The 21,350-nt window shown below is 38.3% G+C and overlaps 1 protein-coding gene across 5 annotated transcripts in view; it reads right to left on the bottom strand.

Annotated features, from left to right (window-relative positions):
* The window catches only part of HELZ (helicase with zinc finger), an 85,530-nt gene that overhangs the window by 26,181 nt on the left and 37,999 nt on the right, over positions 1-21,350 (bottom strand). For 4 of the 5 annotated variants that reach the window (XM_032706539.1, XM_032706543.1, XM_032706541.1 and 1 more), the window contains 8 exons: positions 20,417-20,750; positions 16,309-16,439; positions 13,749-13,928; positions 13,152-13,256; positions 6,896-7,074; positions 5,132-5,250; positions 3,569-3,714; positions 978-1,125 (listed from right to left, as the gene is read on the bottom strand). In XM_032706539.1, the coding sequence (XP_032562430.1) occupies positions 978-1,125; positions 3,569-3,714; positions 5,132-5,250; positions 6,896-7,074; positions 13,152-13,256; positions 13,749-13,928; positions 16,309-16,439; positions 20,417-20,750 (1,342 nt within the window). The remainder of the gene's footprint in view (positions 1-977; positions 1,126-3,568; positions 3,715-5,131; positions 5,251-6,895; positions 7,075-13,151; positions 13,257-13,748; positions 13,929-16,308; positions 16,440-20,416; positions 20,751-21,350) is intronic. The other variant, XM_032706542.1, reaches the window with a different exon arrangement.

The following is a 21,350-nucleotide window of genomic DNA, read 5'->3' as shown; positions in this document are numbered from 1 at the left end:
ACTTTTTTAAATGGCAAAGTAATCCAAGTAGATTAATGAAAGTGGTCGGGTGCCTTCAGGTTTTTTTTCAGTGCTGTGTCCAGAAGTCACTGAAGCTTTTTATTTCAGTAGATATTTTAATACATCAAAGAATGCCTAAAAAGTGCTTCCTAACAACAACAAACAGGTTTAAAATTGTGCATCAGATGAACCACACCATGACCAACAAGGGGAAAACACAGCTCAGCAGTCCTTCATAACAAGCACTGCTGCTCAACTGCAGCCCAACAAGTTAAAACTCCTCCTAGGCTTAAGAAAATTAATGATATTTCTATGATTTTCTCTCCCTCCCCTAACTAGAGGTGACTGGAAAAAGGCATCTTCCACTACAAAAGGTATTAACAAGTCAGGGTGGGAGGTGGGTGCTGCTCATGTGTTTGCTGGTTGGTTGATTTTGTGGGTTTGGGTTGGGGTTTTTTTTAAATGCAAAGGAAGACATGAGATGGAAAGTAATTTTTGAAGACCACAAATAAATCTATATGAAACAAACATATTGAGAAGAAGTTCTCATCTAAAAAAGTCTCATCTACCCATGATCAGTGAGACACACTGATCCTAAACATATTAAAGCAAATATGAAATGTTACTCCAGAGGAGTCTTATCTGAGTGGGAACATTTCTACAACAGTCAAAGAAATCTGAGTTTTACTTCAAACTGCAGTTACTCTCAGTTGCTAAGATACATCTATCAGAATGCCACACAAATTATGTGGAAAGACATGCTGAAGAATGAGCCTGAGAGAATGTTATGCAGCTTACAATTTGCAAAGAAAAAAAAGAAGAGAAATTAGTGGAAATGTTTACTACCACTGCAATTTTCACTACATCATGTTTAGCAAACTCCACAGTTTATGTCTTCTACCTACACTGAGCACAAACCAGTAAATTTGGGGGGAGCTTTAAGAAAACAATCAAGAATAAAGCCAAAGGAGAGTTACCTCTGCGTTGTTGTAAAAAGCTGTACTATTTTTCTCTTGCACATCCTCTCCACGTGCTGTGAAGAAAGTCAGAGGGTAGAAGTCTTTGTGTGCTGGCTGTTTTCCACTTGCCATCAATTTGCCTTCATAGAAAAGTTCAGATGTGTAACTGTAACAAGGCAAAACAGGATAAAATGTGGAGTCTACATATGAGCTCACTGACAAAAATACGCAAATCTCACTGATAAAATATGCAACCACAAAATACTTCATAAGGAAAACAGAACCACTAATTACTATTCAGCATCTTCAAGTGATTTCTCTGAACTGATATTTCCATACTACAGACAGAGCAGAAGGCACTAAAAATATGCTTTTCCAACACTTTTTCTACAAAGGCCGTTCTTCCTTCTAATCGAAAGCTTGACAAAGTTATGAACGTTCTCACTCATGTTTCACTCAGAAGTTCTGGTGGCTGGAAACTGGGCAGAGAGAACACTTGGTGTCTGGCACTGGTTATTCCCCAGGCTGGTTGGATGATGAGCCTGCTCACATCAGTTAAGAGTTATTAAACTTGGAAGATAAATCTACTACAGATTTCATGTGTGCTGAGCACGACACAAGCCAAGTGTTGAGCTTTCAAGCAACCTTTTCCTCTGTGATTTCTACTCCAGGCCAATCTATGTTGCCAGACATCAGAAACACAACCAGAACACGGTTCCTCTGCTGGCAGCAGCCATTCCAGAGCTGGCTGACTGAAAAAGAAACGAGGCAAGAACTACTTTCATGGTGCCTTCACCAAGTGGGAAGAAGGCAAACTGAATGCAATGAGACAAAAAGGCAGCAAGAAGAGACTGCAGTTTGCTATAAATCCTCTATACTGGATGCACAGTTGGGCTAAACTAATGTACTGCCTTCTAGTAATCAGTGAATTTAGGTCTAATCTAACTTTTCAATGCTCAGCATCCAACCTCAATGTTCTCTGGACATCACTCAGTGGATGCAGGAACCTGAACACAGCCTGACATGAAGAAAACCAAAGCAGGACCCTGTGCAGTTGGTGGGTCCACTGAGTTCTTCCAGGATTCCAGCTGTTGTAGCTTAAGATGGAAGTAGCTGGTCATGGAAAAGCTAAAGAAACTTGTCTGCTACCAAAGTACCATCACACAACTGCAGTCCATCCCTGACCTGACCTGGCTTACCCTGGACAACCCTGGATGGAGCTGCAGTCAGTCCACTGCTGCCTATCAGCAAAATTAACAATTTCTTCTGCAAATTAGCTCTTAGTAATGAGATCTCATTAAAGAACAAAACTATTTCTACACAGACTGTTTTTTCCAATTACAGCTCCAAAGTCAGGCTGAACTAATGGCTTGTTCTTCCCTTAATTTCTCATGGTGTCTCTATTTCAGTGAGGTTGGGATGATTAATGAGCCCTCCATGAACCATCTTCCCACACTTCTGTCTTAAGTGCCATGGTCCCATTTGTCAGGGGAGATTTCACTTTTTACAAAAAAGTGGACCTGAGACATCTAAAGGGACCACCCTGAGAGAGTTCAGCTGCTTTCACTTCCCACAGCAATCCTTCCTGGTGGGACTGGGCACACTGGACTCTTCCCAGCCCAGCCCTGGTTATGTTCCTGCAGTCCTTATCTTGCTGTTCAGCACAGTGGATCCTTCTAGGAACTCACTGTCTGAACACCAAGTGCTGAAGTGAATTTTCATGATGTTTCTGAGGCAAATTTCATGGAAGTGATCTCTAAACAAAAGCTGAAACAATCCCTTCCTTTTCAAATGCTCTCTCATTTCAAACTCACAGTTCCAAGAAGTGTGTAAGAAATTAAGCATCACTGAGTCTATAATTACAAAGTCCATAAAGTGAAGACAGATCAAGCTGTGCAAGGAAATATTTTACATTCTCACTTTTGATTCCCCAGAGCACTTAAATATTTCTGCTTTTGCTTTGAACACAGTGATAACCTAATTAGTATGACTGGATACCAACACAATATTCCTCAGTACATATTTGAGCCAGGATTTAAACTTTAGCATTTTTCCCCATGACTGCACTTATTCTTTCTAGCACAGCTCATGGATGAGCTCATTACACTAGCAGCCATTAGTTTATCATAGCATAAAAATGCAAACCCACTGATTAATGTGTCTTGAAAGAAGTAATATAAGATGTCAACAGTAAGGAGACACGCTCAAAATGTGACCTATTTTTTTCTGTTCACAGTTGCATATCCATATGTTCCTTACACTGCCCACAACCTACAATTCCAAGATAATCCACCCCAGTAAATCTAAAATTCTGAAATGGCTCAAAGAAACACAGACCCTACATAATATGCTGCATAATGCTTAAAAAGGGCAAGTTAGCTCTGCTTTGGCTTAGTGGGCAAGTCTTGCAGCCAAAGCATCCCCACCTGAACAAGGGGTCTGTCCCACGACCAAGTGGCACAGACCACTGGCAGCTGTTCCAGGAGACCAAATTTCAACCCACAATTAAGATTTCGTTAGAGAGACACTTCAGATGTGCTTGGCTGTTCTTTGGTTCACTCACACCAGTCAAGAGAAGCAGGTGATACAGTGAAAAAGTTCACACCTACTTGATGATTGCTTCATGGGAGCGATAGTTCTCACACAGCAGGATCCTGCACGGGAATTCCGCGGGGTAGTGCTCGTAGAGCCGGTCCAGCAAGGAGACATGAAGGTTCCTTTCCCTGGCAAATTCACTGTAGACAAAAGGACTGAGCTGTAATAGACACACACACACAAAGAAAATGTAACTAAGGATGTGGACTCGGAATTTCATGCTCCCAACACAAGTATTTTGCATCGAACAAAAAGAATGAAACTTTGTTCTTACTGTACATTCAGAGTTGGAAGACACAGACCAAAGCTATTCCAGAAAAATGCCCATTTCTACTACAAAAATGACAAAAGACCAGCATGGTCTTATAGGAACAATAAAACATCCAATAACTAAGCAAACAGAAGAGCTCTTATGTCTACTCTGAACACCCCAAACTGTGTTTTGAATGGCATTACACCACTACTCTGACAACCTCTTTACAATTAAGTTACTACCACAAATAGCACAGATCAGAAAATAAAGAAATTTTAACACAATTTAAAAAGTTAAATAGAATGTTTTTGAAAGTGACCCAGTTACTGTTACACTAAACTACTTCTGGGCTTGTTTAACAATAAAACCACCATCTATCAGAGCAGGAGAAACAGAACCAAAGATGATGAACGAGAGGTTTTTAAAATAAAATTTCAAAATGTAGAAATGAAGCCAATCTGTTTTGACATTCCGAATACATGTGATTCAGACTCTGACCTTGAGTTTCACTTGAGCTAAATATTAAGTTTTTGAGATTTAAATACTGGATACCTGAGCTGAGTATCTTCTGTAAGAAGACATAGAGACAAACAGGTCAAAACTTCATCCACCCAGCTGGGCTTAGGAGATTGAGCCTGAAGTTGTAAGTATTTCAACATCTTGGAAAGCACTTTTGAGACCTGTATTTAAAAAGCACTACCCCAGTCCTTGGGATTACCAATATCATGACTGGAAATGATCCAGCAGGATTAAATCACAGGTGGCAACACCACTCAAAAGTTGTTACTGTACCAAAGCAAACATCCACTCCACTGCTACTGTGAAATGCCAAAGAGAATTGAAGCCAAATCTATGAAACCAAATAAATATGGCCTAAAAAATCAATAAAGCAAGAAAAGCTGACTTTTCCAAGCATGCTTTCTCATGCCTACAGGCTGCAAAATGACAGCCATAATCAGTGTTTTAAACTCTGTAAACCAAGCAGCTCCCACATAAAGGCACTGGCTACTTTCACTTTGCTATTTCCTTCTTGGAAATAATAATCAGCAGATTATGATGCTTCTAATAAAAATTTAAAAGAAGTTGTCTAAATCATAACAAAGATACTCCATATTCTTGAATTCCTTCAAAAATCAACAGGGAACAGCAGTCATAAATCCCTGACTGGAATAACCACCCCTGTATCTTATCCAAATAACATCCTTTGAATTCTCCTTGGATTCCCCATCTATTATAGGATTTGGAGCAGATAAATAACTTAAATACATAAACAGGAATACAATATATATATGCACTTCATACTCAAAAATTCCACAGCTCTTACCTGCATATGGTCTCCAGCCAAGACAATCCTTGTGTTTTTATTAGCTAATGCTAGAGGCATAATAGTTTCACACTCCATAGCTTGAGCAGCTTCATCTAACAGAATGTGTGTAAAAAACCCTGTAAAACAGAGATATCAGCAAATAAATGAATTTGAAATATGATAAAATAAACACTGATAACCAAAACATGAAATTGAACTTAACCTTCTGTATTCTGATAGCACCCAAAAAAAAATAACAAACCAAAAAAAATTGAATTTAACGTTCTGTATTCTGACAGTATCCAAAACTCGGGGGAAAAAAAATGGCTTACACAGATTAATTTCTAGCAACTACAAGAAACCACACAAACAATTTTCAAACCCATCCAATGACCAGCAGTGGTCACCTGATTGCCAGTGACATTGGCAGGAGCCCCCAGATCTGCCTCTTTCTTCTGACAGACATGAAATAAAACATGTTTTTTATCTGAGCCCTCCTTACACCAAGAGGAAATGTCTCGTGGCAAAGCTCCCTCGGGAGTTTTCTCAAATCTGAAAGTCTTTTCACCACCATGAGACTTGAAGAACTTTGGACAATGACAGTGACAAGGACTTCCTCATGTACTTGAGTCCTATTAACTATATTTTATATACTAAATTTCCCATTAAAATTGCACACATACCTGAGCATTTTGCTGGTTATGGGCTTAAAGGAATGTTGGGGGGGAAAAAAGGAACAGAAGTTGAAGGAAAATTTAAATTCAATCTTATGACAACACTGGACCAAAGGTTTTGGTGGGTGGGTGGGATTCTATGCACTGGAGAACATGCACTTGAAAAAAAAACTGGTCACTGTAGACTTATATTGCATGAAATGTAAATTCAGGACAGGTATAGAAGAGAAGTGGTTTTATACATTGATATCTGTGATATATTAAGGTTTAAAGCAAAGTATTAGAGGACTTAGTGCACCATCCAATTAAGATTACATACATAAAAATGGAGCAATTTTCTTTGGAAAATATGAATTTCATACAGCTGCACACACATTTCTATGGCATGACTGTACACAGCTCAGTGCCAAACAAAGCAGCTATTTCTGTCTAGAGACCTGAAAATATTTACCATAAATTCCATATCAGTTTTCTCTGTTACAACAAATGCTTAAACGTCGCCATAAAAATCTAATCCCAACAACCACTGTGAAGAAATCCCATGTTCTCCAAAAAGCAGATGGATTTCATTGGGAGAGCAAGAAAACAATAAACCCTAAGCAGCCCCTGCCCCCAAAAACACCAGTCTAATGTATTTCAGTTTAGAAAACAACCCTAAATGCATCACGTTAACAAAGCACAGGGCTTGTATTTGTGGGAGTTGTTTGCAAAGCTGAACAATTCACAGAACAAGGGAAAAGGCTGTGTATTTATGCTTACATGCTCCACTGAGTAATGACCTTAATGAGCATAATATTCAAAGTCAGAATCTCAAACAGAATTTTCCCTCTTGGATGTCAGAAACACCAGATCATACATAGTATCGCTTCTTTATTTAGTTTTTTTTTTTAAGTAGGAAAAGAAAGAACAAGCAAAAGGTTAATTCGAATGCCAGCAGTTTACAGCTTTGTAATAAACATTTATTCATTAAAAAAAATCCAAAAGAGCATTTTAAGATTATCATTGTTTACTTTATTTTGTAACAGTTCCAAGTGCTGGGTAAGGAACAAACTCTGGTAAGAGGAATTTTTCTCAAGCATGGACACTTCTTGTTTAGAAATTACTTTACCTGGTTCAAGATCCAGTTGACACAGATACTGTGATGTATTTAACGTAACAACCACTACTCTTTGCTTTAGAATGTCTTCTTTCTGTGGCATCTGAAAGGTGGAATGTGTGCTTGAAATCAAACAGTACTGATGCACAACTGGGTGAACAGTCTTTACCCAGCGATTTCTGAAATATACCCTAGAAAAGAAAAAGGGGCTTATTTTCTACATGGTTTGAACACAGCAACAGCCTAATATTTCAAATATTGATATTCAGCTTTCTGGTAAATAAACATGATCTTCAAGAAGCAAAACATCACGACTCTGCAGAATTACGTGCTCAGATATCTCAGGTTTACTTTCCATTATTTGCTGCAGTGCAATTTTACACACCCAAACAGCTACCAAGGACTAATTCACATATGGAAATCTGTAAATTCTTCACGTATTTAAGTTCTGTGACCCTCACATCAATGTCTATTTAATTTTAAACTAACAATAAACTCATTTTAAAGACATATTTCCTCAGCTGAACTATAACTTAAAGCCCACAGTATGGAATTTCCAGAGCTGCAGTCTGCACATCCCATCCACTGCAGGGAATATATGAAATATATTGAAATCCTCCTCTTCCTTTTACACACACTATATATTGTCTGAGCCTTTAAACTACAGGTAACTACTGTACAGATATCAATATCTAGAATTTAGCTTATTTTGGTTTATTTCCAAAGCAAATTAAGATGAAGCTATTTAAATTAATTTCAGTTCTAAAGATGGGATTTAAAGCTGTTTGGTTTATCCATTCTTCACTTAATTTCTCCTGTGCCCATCTTACAAATCCCAAATCACTAATCAAGTGTTTGGAAAAGTGTAATTCTGCACTGAACTGCAGAACATGATGGTACTGGAGGGACTTTGGGTACCACATGTCCACCCACGTTTGAAAATCACCACGGAACGGGAGAGAAAGGAGGATTAGGATTATAATAAATGTGGGTTGTGAAGATACAATGTCCATTTTTGATAACATGAAATTCAAAGGCACTTTGGGACTCTGAATGGCTTTTTAATTTGACACCACAACCAACTCAAAAATGACACTGGGTGACCAAAGGTAACTCCAGGTTGAGACTGGGTGCTCAGGAGCACCCACCACACTCCTGAGTTGTTCTCAGAACAAGAACCTTCTAACCTGACCTCAATACATTTTTGTATGATTCACTTTCTCAGCCCTAACTGAGGCTAATTCTCACCTACCACCTCACAGGAGAACTGCAAGGATTACTGAGTTTATTGTGAGTTTATGTTTGTAAAGCACTTTGAGATTCTTGGATGAAAGGTGCTATTGAAATGCAAAATATTATGGTTATTAGACATTATTATACCATGCACTGTCTTTTATTACAAAAATTCAACTGTGGGTGACTCACAGATTGGCTGACAGCATTTCAAACTGCATTGCTGCTTACCCATTAATTTCTTTTATTTTGATGTGAGATCAAAAAGGTATCCCAGAGCTATTATTCACCACTGGCATAAAAACACCTGACAGATGTGACTACTTGGAAAATGTCGTGATAGAAGTAAACCTCACTGAACAAGGGCTTTCTTTCTCAGGGGCAACTTGGGCTAATTTCATTATTAGGTGGGTTTTTTCTTAAAGTTGGAAGAAACAATTACAAAAATGGGGTTTAACAGCTTAACACAAATCATAACATTTCACCCTGGGACACGCCCTTAAATTCTGATTAAACAAAAGACTCAACTTCTCATGGTAATACCTGCATAGCCAAGTACTAATCAAAATACTCATTAGTACCTACAATACCTTCTATTAGTGCAGCTCTGGGTACAAAAGTGGGCAAAAGCTCCAGCTACAGAAAATAAAATTACTCACAGCTCACCTGAGAGCGGATTTTTCTCACATCATGTGCCTCAGACCAAGACTTTAATTCTGGAGAAATTAAAACCTTGCAGGCTAAGGTTTACCCAAACCACAGGCAGTGAATTTACCAGCAAATACACAGAGAATCACCTCAAAATGGAAATCCCAGAAGATTATGGATTAGGGACTCCATCTTCTGCAAAAGCACTGAATATACCCACTGTGCTTAGTGCTTGGTTAACGTGCACTGAACCTGCATTTTGTGTGGAAATTTGTGTGGAATAAAGGAGTAAAGGAAAAACCTTTTTTTTTTTTCTAGATGTGGCATCTGGATATCTACAACAGAAGCCTTAATTTCTGTGGATCTTCAGCCAATGAGCCAAAAATGCAACAAGCTGACAGCTGACCTGCCTATATCCCATCACCTTCCCAGCCATTACATCAAAAAAGAAATCTGCCCAAATATTTCAATTAAATGTTAGTCAAATTAAATCATTCCAGGCTGGGATTGCTCCTAATTACTTAAAATATACTTGTAAAATTTAATAAAGGGGGAGCCTGGAGTCAGAACCCCTGAAGGAGGCTAAAAAGAGTTTCATTTGCATTAATGTCCTACAAAAGCAACTCCTTGTGACTTGTTAGAACAGAGAGAATGGGGACTAAACTTCAGTTCTTCACTTCTCCCTGTTCTGAACTGGAAAACACTAATTCCTCCCAGCTCTTGATAAAAACCCTTCAGGCTGTACTCCAAAGAACTCTCCTTGGATAAACTCCAATCCCAGATTTTGTGCAGTTATTTCTCACCTGAAATCCCTCAAGTGAAAAAAAGCACAGAAACTTAAGAGGGAAAGGAATCTAACAGTCTAATTTCATGCCTCTGTTAAGACATCATTAGAAAAAAATAAATCTAAGTAGTCCCAAGAAGCCTAAAGAAAACTTGAAAAGCACCTGATTTCCCTCTTCCATTTCTTTTGATCCATCTCCAAAGAGAGGCTCATTCTCACAGACAAGAATGTTCCTTGGGATGCAGAAAACATGTGAAGAACCTGTCTCACAACTTGAAAGTTAACTTTTTTAATCCATCTTACTTTGAGGATGCAGTAAGATAGAAGCTAGAGTTGCAAGGAAAAAAAAAGTAACTGGCAGAGGAGTAATTTATTTTCCAGACTAACATTTGATAAGATAAATTAATTCCATTTTCAGTACAAGAACTTTAATACAGGCAATTTGGAAAAAAGGGCAACGTTCTTTTAAAACCTGCTGGGGTTTTGGTTTGGCTTGTTGTTTGTTTTCTTTTTTTAATTCAGATTCTGGTTTGCTCCTATTGATTAATTTTTATAGCCTGAGTATCTCCTGAAGCAGCCACATATTGAAGGCAGCTGGTTCCAGGATACCTGCAGTACTTACACATCTATGTTATGATCACAGGATTTAAAAATGCTGAGATATTTTTATCAGAATCAACTTATTTTCTGACATTGCTGAACTGACAGTCAGCAACAACATGCTTAGGAAGAAATAAAAACATTAAATATATAGATAAAGGCAGTATCAACCTCTTTCCTCTTCCATAAAAAAACAGTGTATGGAAATGACTACTTTTGAAATATGTGAGTAAAATAATAGTAATAACTACTGTATGAGCAGAGACATACAGAGGAATTGCTGCTGTTTCTTAGGTCTTGCCTAAGATTTTTTAGGAGAGGGTGATAATTTGAATTATTCAGCTACAGTGCTACCTGAGCAGCCACCTCCAGAAGGCTCCAGCAGCTGATGGAGACACATCCACCCAGAGAAGGAGTGGATCAATTAGGAGCCAATTACTCCCTCTCACAGCTCTGACTCACCATCTAAAGGTGCCTGGCTGCTCCTGCACTAAAAATCAAGTGTTACCATGAACAGATGCACTTCACTGAAAAGGCTCTTTGCTCCCAACTGTAGCTCAGGTTTGGGTTTCCTTCCTTCAGAAACATTTCTGCACCATTTAAATAAGTCTGTGAAATGGTTTCAGTGTCAGGTTTCTCCAGTAAAAGTCATGTTTTGGAGTGTGCCCCTAATACAGTTGACTCATCGACTAATCAAACCCAGGGGCGTGTTTTTTCTCTGGGTAAAAATTTGTTTATGGGCATCAGGACTATGAGAATTTGGCCTTCAGGCTTCACTGGTATTTCATTTAGGTGCAGAACTGAGATTTAACATAAATTCTCGGTGTTCATTCTGCCTTTGCATTTTCCAAAGGGCATGGAAAGCAATTTTGCTAGGAAAAGATACAAATTTATAATATGATATTTAAACAAAAAACCCCATAAAACTCTACATTTCCAGCTTTTATGTCCCATTATTGACAGGATAATTTATTTAGTGTACATCTTACCCACAGAAATAGCTACATGATTCTCAGCACTCAATGCCAAATAATTCAGCTTTTCTTCTTTAAGAACAACAAAAATATTATGTTGCTCCCCACTAAGCTATGGAAACATTTTTAGCAAGGATACTGAAGAGCCAACTCATCCCTCGTAGAGTAAATAAGGAGTAAAATCTAAAGCTAATTTGTTCAGTTATTTAGAAACACAACAAACTCTGCAAGCAGCACATCCATCTTGAATAATTAACTGCTTCCCCTCCACTTGATGCTTCCTTGAAAATATTGCAAGAGGCTCAGATCACCCTGTAATGATTTTAATCCAACAGTCATGATTTTAATTTGAAAATATATCTTGACAACAGTCAATAAGGGAAGTACATCCATAATTAATTTTGAGCTGGGAGTCTCACACAGCTCTGGCCTTCAATTCAGATAAAGTGACCTTCAGCTTTTGCCCCAGCAGGTTGAGATGTACTTAGTGCTCAAAGAACAATTATATGTTACATTTTTTATTTGAAAACATCCATATTTGTGGGTCCACTTATATATATATATATATATATATATATAAAAAAAAACCTCCAGAGGTGCCTCCATTTTCTAAAACTTTAACTTTTTATAGAGGTATCTTGACTATTTGAACAATATCAGATAAGCTCCAGTAGCACTTTTTGAAGCCTTTGTAGCCAATACTAAGACAATTAGACTTCAATTCAAACTTTTAAATGACTTTTTAATTAGTGCTGTAATTTTCTTGGCAAATAAGTACATATATATTAATCAGAAATAAATACCACTTTTGTTTATGTATTTTCTCATCATATTTCTGAGACTGCATTATGTAGTTGAAAAAAAGAGCATAAAGGAAGGTAGCAAAAGCCTGGCAATCACAATAAAATTGTATTTAACTTCAACTCCTCGCTCTGTTAAATCACACCCCATTATTCCCAAAAGTGTGGATTACACATTTTTTTTCCCCACCAGAAAATTAAGACACCCATCATGCTTTTCATCACAAAGTGCTTTACAAATCACCTTAAGACAATCTGTGTTAAAATACAACCAGATCAAAGGTATCTTTGCAGACAGACACTGCCTTCTTCTCCTTGGCCAGATCCTCAGTGTCTGTAAAATGTCACATGGCAACCAAAGCCAACAAACCTAAGAGAATTTACACCTGTTGTAAATCTAACCCTTCCACATAACTTCACTGCCTTTACTGACACTGCATAAAATATAAGTCCAGGATGGCTTTTAATAGCCAGCAAGTAAACATGGAGTCATTTTCTTGGTAATATCATAAACTCACACACTGGCATCCAGAAAATGATGCCCATAATTTAAAATGTATATATACACCAAGCTGGCAGTATAAAGTATACATTGTGATTACTGTGCAAAATATTCCCAGGAGCAGATTTATGCCCATAAATAAACCCTCCTTAACTATTTCCATGCAAGTTTACCCTCATTGCTCTTAAGCTTCCACTTCTCCATTTTTTTCCTTAGCTCATTTCCCCAAAACACCAATTGTAAAGTACATTTCAACACAATTGTATTCAATACAATGACTTCAAACTGACTTATCAGAAGAGGCCAAACTACTTTCACAAGATTCTCTAAATATGCAGCTCCTATGACACCAAAGTTTTTCTCCAAGAAGGAAGGTGGGTAACCCCAGTTTCCAAGTTAGCATTTTAAGCATGAGCCAAAATTTTCTGGAATTAAAATACCATTAAAGTTCATTTTATTTTATCGTAGCAGCTTTTAGAGGAGCACACCAAAAGCTTGCTCATTAGGAAAGACACATTTATCAACAGAATAATAAAAGCTTAAAAAAGGATGTCTTTATTTTTATTTAACAAATGACTCAAAATTACATTGACAATGTTTCACATTCCTTTTAGGCTGGTAAGGCCAATATGCTTTTATGTTTCAAAAGTTCTTTTAACCTTTTTTTATAGACACCTTTTCTTAAGAACAGTATTTTATAGAGACATAATAAGCCTTAAAAAAATACCTGAGAGGTCTTGCCTGGGGATTGCCTGCTTCTACATATGGATGTAAATAATCCTTTATGTAGAGATCAGCAGCACTATTAGAATGGGTGCAAATGAGAATCCTGCTGGAATAAATGGATGCAAACAAAAAAGCAATGAAGAAACAGAAAACAATTCAAAGCAGTAGAATACAAAAAAAGAAAACAGTGGCCATCTTCCTGCACATTTCTCTTCACGAAACTAGGCACTAACCTACTGTATGATTCAGCCCTCAACTCAAATCCTTCACTCATGAGAAGATTTAAAGCTCAAACAGATTTTCAATAATTATTTCGTAATTATTAATCCAGACTTGATATTAAGGAACAGCTTTTATTATCTAGCACACTGCAAAACTTGCCACGTCGAGCAAATCACAGTCATTCTACATATGGTTCACTTTAATTAGCTTTGTTCTAAAAGGAAAACAGAGGCTAAGATTATAGAATTACTTTTTCATTCAAAACACGACGGGACGGCTCGGGTTTGTTTCCTCTATTTCTACATTTCGCCCGAATTGAAGTAAAAAAACTGCCTCTTTTTTTCTGCCAGTCCAGTTATTCAGTGGCCCCTCTCACCTGGTATCCTGCTGTTGGAGTATGTGTTTGACTGCCTGAGCCAGAGTGAAGGTTTTTCCTGTCCCATAGGGACCGATGATAAGAACAGGAGGCAGTTGTATGGACAGGGGGGTCGTGATCGCCAGAACAGCCTCTTTCTGCTTCGCGTTGAGTCGAGGGTCCAACTGCTCATCCCATTGTCTGGGCAAAAAAAAGAGGCACCAGAGGTTACAAACACAAGCTCTGCCAACCCACTGTCAGGCAGAAATGACAGGAGGGAAGATTTCCAAAGATTTCCAAAGCTTTGGAGAAATCAGAGAGCCTTTACGGAGCTGCTGTGTTGATTGGGGCACCGAGGTACACGAAACAAATCAACAAATCACATGCTTTAAGCATAAAAATTTGATATTGGTAATAAATCAGTTGTGTTTTTCTCACAAGGAACCTAACTATTCTCAATTTACAACAATAATTAACCTGCATATTACATATGTTAGAAAAAGTACACGCTGCACCATCCCCTGATAACAAAACCAAGTAAACATATCATGATTTTCTACTATTATCATGCAAAATAACAGTTGTATTAGTTATGTTTCTTCCCTGCAGTATTTATATTGTCAACTTTCAAAGTCAACAGTTACACAGCTCCAGGGCTTGGGAGAGTTATCTACAATCAAATTAAAAAGTAATTAAAAAACTAATTGCTACAAATTAACTACAAGCTTCTCTTTACTTTTTCTTTTTTTTTTTTTTTTTTTTTTAAGATCATCAAGGCACATACCTCTAATGGCAAAGCAGGCTAAAAAAAGGATCTGTGCTGTAACCAGCCAGTGATACCAGCACTAAGAGGAAGATGCTTTCAGAAAATTCCAATGAGCATAAGAGGTTAAAGATTTCTAGACAGAGTTTTTAATATTCCCAACTGACAGATTTAAAAGTAGACATGCATAGTAAAAAACACCTGTCACTGCTGCACATATGGCCATACTTTAGTAATGTGATCTGCTTTGGTACAAGCACCACACTTCTTACAGACTGGGAAAGTTTCTGTTCAGCAAGAGTCAGCAACAGGGAGTAAAATCAAGAGGGAATTCACTGAGCTTTTAAGATGGTTATGAACAACAAGCTGGCAGGAGATTCTAAGAAATATCAGAAAGTAACAGGGACATAAAACAAAAATAGAAGAAAAACAGAGGGAAGAAACAGCTTGGAGTTAGGTTGATTCTTAAGGCAGGGCAAACCAAGACACCAGATAGAAAAAAACCATACTTATTACACTGACTTAACTGAACTCCAACCCTTGCATCACTTATGTACAGAAAAAATATAAAACATTATACAAATAAATTATATCAACTACAACCGACCTGTACACAAGATAAAGTTCTATCTACTTGACTTACCTTTTTATTGAAATCACTGCTTGCTTCCAAACTATTCTTACACACTATTTCCTTGCAGGATTCACTCAAGACTTAATGAAGTCAGTGAGCAGGCTGTCCCTGACCTCCAGTAGCTCTGTAGTGTAACTCTATACAAAACCTATTCCCTTCCCTCTCCCGGGGCTGTCATCCTGCAATCCCCCAGCAATCATCCTGCTCCCGCCCTCCTATCGATCTGTTCTTCCTACATTTCCAAAGGCAAACCAGAATTTTTCCAGTAATTTTTTGCCTTACATTATCTCAGGGTCTCAGGTTTCTGCCAGATCGCTTTCCTTTTAATCCCTGAGCCATCTCCTGATTTGTCCTGTGCCACAATCCCACTCCTCGCTCTCACCTTCGAGACCCCACACGACTCCTCGCGGGCTGGGCACGGGATCAGTTCCACATTCCTCTCATTTCCCTGCTCTCCAAGTGCAGAAACCTCATGTCTCTGTTACCCTTCCCTATGCAGCAGGAATACTGACCATATTCCCTGATCCTCACATTTCTCTTCCCTAAGCTTCCTCTTCGAGATGAACTATTTTCACTGCATCACTGCATCAGACTTAAGTTTCTTGAGAAGTATTTCTGTGACACAGGGGTTTATAATTTCGTAAAGGAAACTGTGAGATATGTGTACAAAGAATCTCAGAGCTGCTTGCAACAGGGATCCTTCCAAGAGTCATTCCCACACCTTCCACATCCACACCCTCGGGGATATGTCCAAGTTTGGGCTCATTGCATCAAGCTCAAGAAGCACTAATGGATCCTTGCAAACAGGGCTCTGCACACTTGGGATCCTGCACAGCAAACTCCTTGGAACTGGTATTTACATTCCTATAAAATATCATATTTTCAGAGAAGAGAGGCAGCAGAGTAATTAACTGCAGCAGATTTGTTTTCTGCAGCCACAGTGGAACTGTGATGCCTCTTAACTCCCAGCTCAGGGACAACCAATCAACAGGTTCTGGCCCTCAAGAGGATCACTTTTCTTGTTTTATTTAGCACAGTTTCACTCCCTTCTCTGAACTCCCTCACCATTAATGAAGAGCAAGACTAGTTTCTCGTTCTAGGGCACATTCCAGCCATCTGTTATGAGAAATTCAGGGCTGCATTACCACCCCATCTCTGATATTAAAGTGCTGGTGTTCGTGTACCTGTTGGGACTCCAGGGGATGGTGGGAGTCATGCTGACATCTGGAAACAAAATACTGTTGTCCTTAATCCTGTCCAAGGCATAATGCATTTCACAGAGGGGTAAGCGGTTCAGCTGGAACTGGAGTTCAACCTGCAGCACAAAACCAAGGAATAAATGAAGAGGTGAAACAAAAAAAAAAATGAGAATTTAGAAAATGCTCATTAGACTTTGCTGTACGTGACACATTTTTATCTTCCTGCAGAGGCTCTCAGAAGAAATCAGCAAACAGCATTCAGTCCAAAGATCTGGGATAAAATTAACCTGCTAATTTCTGTTGGTTTGAATCAAAGATGAATACAGCATTTTTTTCTAATGTGATTTCGTTGTTTGACTTTTAAGATAAGATTCCACTGTATTTTCAGAAAAATAATTAAAAGGAAAACATTCTTGGAAATTTTTTATTTAATACAAAAAAGTATTAAATACTTTTTGGAAAATACTATTGTCCTAAAACATTGTTCTTACAAATATAAGCTTTCACTCCTTTTTTTAAGAACAACCTCAATAAAAATGACAGGCCAGAAATTTTTACAGATCAGCAAATGACCTAAATCAGATGTGTGATCAGCAAAGATAAACCCCAAACATTATTTCTAGTGAAACATTCTGGAGTAATATTAACTTGTCATTTATGTTCAACTATTAGAACTCTCAAAAGTTAATTTCTAACAATCAGCTGCTTATTAATACACTCTTGGCTTTGTTCTCTCAATTACATGTGTTTTAATGCTAGTAAATAAAAGATATTGCCAACAAAAATTCTGGTACAGAGTCAGAAACAACACGCAGAGCACGTTAACATTCCTGATTCAATTCAGAACTGAACAATGGAGAGTGAAATTAGTTGATACATAAATATACTAAAAGAGCAAAGAGAAAAATACATTCTAAATCTGAGCTCAGGATAAAAGCAGCTCCTGGGGAAACAAAAACAGTTCACTCAGATTATCATTTACACATATTTAAATTTGCAATTATTAATCTCTCCAAAAACAAAAGAATCTGATCAGTGTTACCCCAGAGAACTCCACGTTCACAACAAACACAGAAGCCTTTAGACAAAATTTGACACAGATTTGCACTAATATAAACAGCAAAAACACCCTCAAGAGCTGCTGAAGAACTTCAAGTGACTGACACACATTTTTAGGGTTTTTTTCCAAAGCATTTCTGTCATTACATATTTATGTAATTACTGTGCTACAACTCTAATAAGCATTTGTGATTAAATAGGAGTAAATAAGTCCCTTTCTGAGATTTACAATGACTGTGAGCATGTTACAAACAGCAGCCAAATTACTGCAACCTGTCTGGAAAAGTACCCCTCATCTCCCTGGAAATATCAGCTGTATTTACAATTTCTATGGCCATCTTTTATTAAGAGCTTCCACCACCACCTTACAGGACCTGCTTCTGTCCTACCAATTAAGAGATGAGAAGAACAGGAGCAGAGCAAAGATGAGCTGGAGCTGGTCCATCAGCACCAGCACAACAGGGAAGGTTGAACACTTCATGTCAACCCAGAGAAAAGCCATGGAGGTGACAGTCACTCCCATGTCCAAAGCAACAATCTGGCCTCAGATCTATTAATTTTCTCCTCTATCACTCACTGATTCTCTATTAGTCCATTATTATTTAATCCCACTTTAATCTCATGATAATTATTGCTATCAATCAGAAGCAATAATAGAATATATTTTTGCAATTATCTTTTTTCAACGACTTATACAAAGACTTTAAATTGTCAGCTAAACTGAGTTTTCCTTACATACTACAAATATCCTATTTGTTATATTAAAGATCACCATGGTTATCAAAATAAGACATTGAACTTGGGGGGGGGGGGGAAGAGAGTTAGAAAAGCAGATGATCACTTCTCTAAACACAAGAGGCCCCACTCAAAGCCACATAAACTTTTCTCATGAACCTCCACCTATGGAGGAGAATTCCTGCTATGAAGGAATAATTTATCCTTCTAGATTTAACTACTTGTTGTATCTAACACACTTTTATCTGCCCACAAAGTCCCTTCCTACCACAGGGATCACACCTTTAAAAACGCTCTCGTGCCCCAGTAATGTTGACTTCTCGCCTTCAAAAGGATTTGTGAATTAGCATTTGCCTTTTTTCTGCCCTATTTCAATATTACACTGTTCATATCATTATGTAGCATGTAAAATCAACACCAGCTCTGCTGTAAATAAACAAGGTTTGCTTGTATCCCTGCAGATCGTAGCCATTAACTTTCAGTCTCTGGCAGATATAAAAACATTAAATATTCATCTTGACGATCACATTTTACAGCAGGATGTACAACCAGAAGTCTGAAGACAAGGGCAGTAACAAATCTAACAACATTAAGCATGGAGCTCACTGAAGTGGATGCGACTGCCTGGAAAACTTTTTTTAAACAGGACACACGAATGTTGGAGAATTCTTTTTCCCCACTGCTCTTCCCAGCAGGTGGTTCAGGATTTGTCAGGAATGACAGCACAGCTCATCCAGCCTGAGGGGCACCTCAAGCTCCTTCCAGAGCTCTGTCCTTCCCATCCCTACCAGTGCTGGTTTTGTCCCCCCAACCACATCCTGCAGGTGTTTGGAAAAAGCTGCCACTCAAATGGCAAATGGTCCCCAACTCATGGTTGGTCTACACAGGGAAAATATCTTTGCTCAGACAGACCCAAGGCTGACAACAGACCACACAGTGTAATGATGGTAATTTAAATGCAGAAAAATTGTGCTGCTCCTCTGGGTGACACTTTAACAGCCCCTTCTGGGAGTCCAAGCAAGATGCCTGGAATTAAATACCTCATATTATCCACCTGCATCCACCTCCTTCTTTAACAGCTTGTGATTTGTTTTGGTTTTAATGTTGCTTGGATGGAATCAAATAGTCCTATTTGCTGTTGCAGAGCACTGAATGAGGCCATCTGTGAAGGAGATGACTGTAACCTGCTTTAATATACATTCCACAACAAGAAAACAGTGGGAAAGGAAGTTAATCCAGTGCCAGGTTCACAGGAGAGGACACAGAACAGAGGAACCACTCCAAAAATAAAACAGTGGCGGCAGCCACGGGGGTTTAAAGCACCAGTTCACTCCATCCCACCTTCATCAATGGTACATTTGATAACAGCAGAATGTGTATTTATTATAGTTCAGCCAGAACAGCAGGTAAACAAGGGATCAGGAAGTTTCCAAGGTGAATTATGAGAAGCAGAAACAAAGGAAACCACCTAACTTATCCAAACCCCAGAGAAATCAAAGCAGTTTTGTTAATGTTTAAGAATCACAGGGAATACCAACTGTACTGAAGAGAACAGCAAAATCTCCAGCATCTTTAACAAAAACTCCAGACATCCAAATTAGAGTCTCCTCAGTTCTAACCTGAGGATCCCTTTCCAAATTTTCAGTTAATACTGAAATCAGAAAAAAAAAATCTCCTCACAATTAAAATTCATTCAAATATAGGCAACACTTTAAGAATTTGACCACCAGTTCACTGATACATGTAGGAAGTAATAAATGATTTTACAAACAACTTTAGGACCCAATTTTTAATGCAGAATAGATTTGCTGCCTCAGGCTAAGATTTATAAGACACTCAAGGAAAAATCAGTCAGTTCCTGAAGCCCCAGCTGATTTTGCATTCCAGTGGAGTTTCCAATAGAATCAATTAGGAAGTTTAATTATTGTTTTAAGAAAACAAACACAAAACCAAGAGCCCAGAACAACGTAAGTCTTCCCAGCCCAATTATCCATGTTAAATTGAGACATTAGGATTCTTGCATATGTTTTCCCCAAAACAAAATAAAAGGGAGGAGAGAGAATCCTTCGGTGGAAATGTGTTCATTCCAGGCAACTCCAGTGACCTGAATCTGAGGTTCTTTCTGTTTGGTTACAAGACCAACCACGGAGCCAAAACAACACGAGGCAAAGAGTTCTCAGAGCAAACCCCCCTGCATCTCACACTCCCTCAGACCCCCCTGCATCTCACACTCCCTCAGACCCCCCTGCCTCTCACACTCCCTCAGACCCCCCTGCCTCTCACACTCCCTCAGACCCACCTGCATCTCACAATCCGCCCGAAGGTTCAGCTCCTCGCAGCATTCCCTGGATACCCTCAAGAAGATATAATCCTTTGTCTTCTCCTCGATAGCTGCTTCATAAACCTTCTCTTTGGTTCCTTGGGTCTGGGCTGACTTCTCTTTAGTGACAGGCAATAAATAAACAGCATTGACTTTGGTCATCACCAGCCGTCCAGCCAAAGTGTCTTCCGAGAGCGTTTCCGTGAGCTTAAAGCGCCCAAAAAGTTGTCCATTTTGGGCATATTTTGCACCTCCAGAAACACCAGTGAGCATGAAGCTTGCTACAATCTGCAATTGCACTTTTATGTTGAACCTAAGCAAGAAAGCATCGAGTCAGTGCACAAAAACCCTCTCAGATTGGGAAATTTCAGGTATTCACACTCAAGATTCACTTCATATATATCTAGATATATATGTTTAATTTTTAATATAAACAAGTATGGTTAAACTGGCCCTTCAGCTGTCAAATATTCACACATTTTCCTTCTGATTACAGCCTGTAAAGCACATATTTAAAAGAATCAACATCTATGAAGTTTAAAAAAAGAACCTACACAAGAGAGAAGCACAGACTAGATTTTCTGACACCACAGTAAGTTTGGAGTGAATGAGAGTTGCTATGCATGTGTCAAAGCAGTAAAAATTTCTATTTAAATAGTTTGTAGGCTATAATATATTTTTATATATGTACGTATTCATATATAAACATATATAGATATATATAAATAGTTTCTTAACTATGCAAGGAGAGATAGGCAGGCAAAAAGTAGAGTAAATTCCTATTTATCCCACGTCTCTCTTCCAGGCTGCACACCAAAGAGGGCAATCTCCATCTTAAAAGGTAAATGGTATTACACCTATAATTCAGAGGAATTGATTAAAATGCTTTGAAAAAATCAGACAGTAGGCATTA

The sequence above is a fragment of the Chiroxiphia lanceolata genome, chromosome 19 (genome assembly GCF_009829145.1).
Source record: "Chiroxiphia lanceolata isolate bChiLan1 chromosome 19, bChiLan1.pri, whole genome shotgun sequence".
NCBI classification, from domain to species: domain Eukaryota; kingdom Metazoa; phylum Chordata; class Aves; order Passeriformes; family Pipridae; genus Chiroxiphia; species Chiroxiphia lanceolata.
The sequence above is the reverse complement of the archived record's forward strand: the minus strand, read 5'-3'. Positions and strand labels throughout refer to the sequence as shown.